General features: G+C 32.8%; 1 protein-coding gene across 2 annotated transcripts in view; it reads right to left on the bottom strand.

Annotated features, from left to right (window-relative positions):
- LOC106879836 (rab3 GTPase-activating protein non-catalytic subunit) overlaps nucleotides 1–5,840 on the bottom strand; it is a 74,447-nt gene that overhangs the window by 8,926 nt on the left and 59,681 nt on the right. For both annotated transcript variants that reach the window (XM_014929541.2, XM_014929540.2), the window contains 2 exons: nucleotides 1,880–2,092; nucleotides 60–149 (listed from right to left, as the gene is read on the bottom strand). In XM_014929541.2, coding sequence (XP_014785027.1) covers nucleotides 60–149; nucleotides 1,880–2,092 — 303 coding nt within the window. The remainder of the gene's footprint in view (nucleotides 1–59; nucleotides 150–1,879; nucleotides 2,093–5,840) is intronic.

Here is a 5,840-nt window from a genome sequence, read left to right on the forward strand (position 1 = left end):
ATATATATATATACATATATACACACACACACATGTAAAAGAAAAGAAATTTAACTTACTTTATTCCTCTCTGCAAGGATGTTAGCATCTTTGAGTTTAGTGGGTAGAGCAGGATGGGTATGCAAATCTTTGAAGAAAGAGTTCTGTCCCTGAAAGTTGAAGATAGTGAAAATGAAAATAAACAAATCAATGAATCTATTACCTGCACCACCACTACCATCATTATCAATATAATTATTATCATACCATTTTTGTAATTACTGTCACTACTTTCAATATTGTCAGTGCCACTATCAACATTATTCAAGTCGTTAAATTAATATTAATATATTTAGAAAGTGGCAAGCTGGCAGAATCGTTAGCACACCAGGCAAATTGTTTAGTGGCATGTTTACGTTCTGAGTTCATATTCTGTCAACGTCAACTTTGCCTTTCGTCCTTTCAGGCTGATAAAATAAATACCAGTTGAGCACTGGGGTTATGTAATTGACTTAGCCCCTCTTTTGAAATAACTGGCCTTGAGCCAAAATTTGAAACTATCATTAATATATTTAATGCATGCTGTGTTAAATAGCTAACAAGAAATATATATGCAGTAAGAAAAAAAAAAACAATAACTATTAGTGACTAATATCTTTTACATTTCCAACATTAATATAATATTAGTAAATGGCTAATATTTTTTTTCTCACTGTATATTTATTTCTAGTTACCTATCTAATTCTCCTGTATTAAATATGTTAACTGCAACATAGCTATTGTCATTCATGTGGATGGAATCTCAGAATTAGTTCTTCTCATAACAACATTACTGTTGACATAAAATAATAATAAAAACGAGCTTATTGTATTTAGTGTTCAGGTGTATTACAACTTGCTGGAAAAAAGCAAAAGAAGAGACATAAAGAAGCAATAAATCATGTAAAGAAAGACAGCAATGATAGTCAAAGATGCATGTACAAAACACAGAATAAAAAGGACAGAAAAAATAAAAATAAAAGAGCCATAAAGAGAACAGAGCACATATGTACATAAGAGTAGTTTTGGCAAATTTAAGGAATTTGGGGGTAATTTATTCCATGCTTTGACATCATAGATAATATCACCACCATCACTCTCATCAAATCACTTGTTACAATGTGTGTATATATATATATATCTCAAGTGAAAGGGTTGGTAATTGAGAAAAATAGTTTACATGAAGACATGAGCAAAAAAGTTCATTTCACAATCACTGTGTCTCCTGGGGTAAGTATTTTCTATCAAAGTTTCAAGTCAACCAAAGAGAAATTGGGCAAATGGATATAATACAAAAGCTCATTAGATGGACAGTACTTTTTCTTAGGTGAAGAAATTTAACCCTTTAGCATTCAGAATTGTTTGTCAAATGTATTGTTTATTTATTCACATTGTTTTGAATTAATCATGCATTATTTTGTAGCTTCAAGATTTCAATGGTGTGTTTGTATATTTTTAGAATTATATTGTAGGGCAGGTGTGAGAAGTTGGATTTGGTCAGTTTTAACATGTAAAATATTTGGGCTGGATATAGCCAGATTAAATACTAAAGGTTAATCTGTTACCTAGTTTAAGACTAATACCTGGCCCTCTGTTGCAAGTATTCAGACATCTCCAGTCTCATGGTAACTCAATATCTCAGTATGCTGCTTCCAGTAATTGCAACAATTCATGATTTGTGGTTTCTTTCTCCTTTATCCCCCGCCAATCTTAAAGGTCTCTGTAAAAGCCACGGATACAACTCTTCCTCTTCTGTTCAAGTCATTATAAATATTATCAGAAATGGTGAATGTGAAAAAGGACAACTAGATAATAAAACTAGGTGAACATATAAGCGAATATGTAACAGTAAGATACCAACCTTGCAATCAAAAAGGGAGAGAACTTTGACAGATTTCAAACCAAATTTTAAGATGGCATACATAAACTGACAGAGCAGGTAATGGTGGAGTAATAAGCCATAATTTGTAGCTTTCTGATCTACTGCCAGCTCTACAAGGGAAGCTGGTCCACGAATAGTTTGCCAGAGGGGCTCAATATTAAAAACTGGTACTTCGTCTGCTTCACAATTTGCCTGAAATGGAGAGGGAATTAAAGACATAAAATGTCATACATAATTTAATATTGATCAGTTTAGGTGTTTATCTCCTGTTAGTTATTGATTTACGTTTATTTTGCATTCAGAATTGCTGTAACATCTCACATTCTTACAAATTTTGCATGTGCACAAAGTCACTTCAGCTGGACTTGATTTCACACATGTTTATTATAATATTCTAGAATTCGTAGATAGTTATTCATAAAAAGTCCTTATCTGAGACAGAAATTGCCAATTGACATTTTACTGTTTATAACAATGTATTGTTCTCAGTGTGAAACTATAGTTACTAATAATTTATTAATTTTCATGCAGGAACAGTTTTGTAGTTAAGAAGTGTCTTCTATAATAACTTTGGGCAAACCAAAGCCTTGTGAGTGGATTTGGTAGATGGAAAATGAAAGAAAGCCCGTTGTGTGTAAATGTGTGAGTGTATATGTAAATGCGTGTGTTGACATTTACACAATAGTTGTAAACGAGTGTCACCATCATACAGGCAGTGTCATTTGTTTCTAATTTTCCATAAAACACGTCTGGCCATAGGGAAATATCTTGCTTGAAATCTGGTAAGAGTTGGCAACAGGACAGGCATCTGGCTGAAGAAAATCTGCCATAATAAATTTTGTCTGATCCATGCAAGCATGGAAAAGTAGATGTTAAAATGATGATGATAAACAATTTCAAAACAAAATGAAATTTTTGCTACTTCTTGTATGAATGGATGACAAAAGGAAACATTACAATCTACATAGAGTTAACTGATTAGATTTATGGAGAGAGAGAGAGTGTGTTGTTTGTGTGGGTGTGTGTCTAAATATGTGTGTATAAAAAATGCAAACAATATAAAAATAGAAAATACCAAAATGACAGACAGAAAAAACATTGTACAACATAGAATGGGATTTTTTAAATTTGGAATATCAGGTTTTAAATTCTATCTAAACCATGCAAATGTTAAAGAATATATAAAAAATGTCTTTTTTTATTTTGTGTGTATGTGTATACACACACACACACATTCTCTTTTTATGGAATATTTAAAATATATATATATATGTGCATTTTCAGGAAAGATAACGAAGAAATTACAGAAATCAAAAGTTCCATACATTACAGATCAAATACACAAGAAGTTAATATGTCTATTTATCCAAATGTACACACATGTACATAATGTGTGTATAAATTATAAATATGGGGACCTTATATCTTTTTATATATGTGAAGAAACTTGTTATATGAAATATTCTATTTTTGCATGGGGATAGTAGTCAACTTGTTCTATTATTCACTCACTACCCATCTGGGATTTTTGTTTTGTTAAGAACATATCCCACTAGTTGAAATCATATCCTGTCTTACATATACGATGCAAATATAAAACTGTTGTATATAGAGTAAATGGTTTCAGTTGTTAGCAAGTTGGAGATAATTTTTCTTACTGTGGTTTCTTTTTTTCATGCCAGTGACATGTTAAAGGCACCCAGTACACTCTTTGAAGTGGTTGTCATTACGAAGGTCATCTATCTATAGAAACCAAGTCAAAACAGACTGGAGCTTGGTACAGCTCTCTAGCTTACCAGTTCCAGTTTAACCCATGCCAGCATGGAAAATGGATGCTAAATGATGATGATCTATAAAAATAACTGCTTAGATGCCCTCACCACATAACATACATATTAGAAAGCCCTTCACACAGATACTGGTTTAGAGAACAGCAGAGATATGAAATATACAGAATCTAAGAACATACAAATAATGTAGTTGACAGTTTGAAGGTTGTTGCATTATGTTGTGCGATGTTTCATAAACTAATTCTGAACAGAGTAACAAATCTGGTGTGACACATCACATTTCATGAAGCAACAAGCCAATGAGGGAGGTTCTGTGAGACTTCACAACCTAATTGAAATTGAAACAAAATTGCCTTCACATTGCACTGTACCTCTTTAAAGAGAGAAGGACATATTGGATAATGTAGTTCCTAGATATACAAAAAGATACAATGTCACAAATGTGTGTTTGATCACAGACTTGTTTCATCAGACTTAGCTTAGGACAAAAACAACAAGAATAAATTTCTATGCATGAAACCTACAACTCGTGGCAATAGCAAATTATGTTGTCTATGCATTTCACAAGGATATTAATGGGGTAAATGATTCCAACCCAGACTGCAGTGTACTCCTTCCCATTCTACAAAACTCGATGAACATCACAAGATTGCAAATAGCAAAAGGTTAAATAATCTGATTAAATTACAAGCCCAAATTACATGAGAGCTGACTTTGTCTTTTACAGCTTCAGTGATAAAATGATAGAGAGAAGTGACAAACTTGCAAATTAAAAAAAAAAAAAAGTGGCAATTTCAGTACACACTAATTTCAGCCTGTACCAAAAATTGGCTGTAAAGCAGCATTGTCCAGATACAACTCTACTGTTTTATATGGTAGGCTGAGGGAAAAAATTCCATATAATTACTTCTTTCCTGTTGAAATTAATTTCTATGATTGATTGCCCCTTCTGATACCAACAACCCATTTGTTGTTCATTAACCCCCAATTGACATTGACCAAGTAGACCTATGATCAAAATGCCAGTAATGATCTCCAAACACCACTTTTCAGTTCTGACTACATCATCCAATGTGTTCACTTTTTTTTTAGATGGCAGTGTAATTTGGCTGCTATTTCTAGCAGACCAAGTAACCACATAGAACTCCTCTCTAGGAATGGCATTTGTTTTCAGGTTAAGCAGATTATGTGTAGGAATACAGTGAAGTGTTTAAGATAGTAAGAACACTGATTCAATTACAGAATTACAGAAATTGAAATTTAATAAATAACAACTGCATTAGAGTAGAGTCATCATAACAACTAGGATATGCAACACTCTTATATTCCCTTTTATTATAATCATTTTGTAGAATATATATATATATATATATATATATATATATATATATATATATATATATATATCTTGTTGACATCATAAGAGATTATAAACTTTTGAGAGAACATGGAATAATTTTTTGGGGAATTGGTTCTTGAAATACATATAAAGCAAGTAAATATTGATTTGAAGAACCTTTTTGGAAAGAAAAAGTCAAAGGCTGCCTATGGGTCTTGAAACCACATCTCCTGAAAAAACAATAAGTATTCTACCATTGTACTGAAGTAATCCTTTTAATTTTTCTATTGTATGTTGTTGGCATCTTAAGAATTATTGAATAGGATACATCTAGTGATTCCTTTACTTGTCTGCCTGAAACTTCCACTATCAAACCAGTGTATATTATAGTAACATAATCTTTATATGTACTTCGAGTACCAATTCCCAAAAAGAATTTTCCATGTTGTCTCAAAAGTTTATAAATTCTTATGATGTATGTATGTATGTATGTGTGTATACACACATACACACACAGAGGGACATCTTAAAAGTAAACAGACACCTCATTTATATATATCATCATCATCATCATCATCGTTTAACGTCCGCTTTCCATGCTAGCATGGATTGGACGATTTGACTGAGGACTGGTGAAACCGGATGGCAACACCAGGCTCCAATCTAATTTGGCAGAGTTTCTACAGCTGGATGCCCTTCCTAACGCCAATCACTCAGAGAGTGTAGTGGGTGCTTTTATGTGTCACCCGCACGAAAACGGCTACGCTCGAAATGGTGTCTTTCATGTGCCACCCGCACAAGAGCCAGTCCA

Source organism: Octopus bimaculoides, chromosome 11, assembly GCF_001194135.2.
Source record: "Octopus bimaculoides isolate UCB-OBI-ISO-001 chromosome 11, ASM119413v2, whole genome shotgun sequence".
Lineage (NCBI taxonomy): Eukaryota > Metazoa > Mollusca > Cephalopoda > Octopoda > Octopodidae > Octopus > Octopus bimaculoides.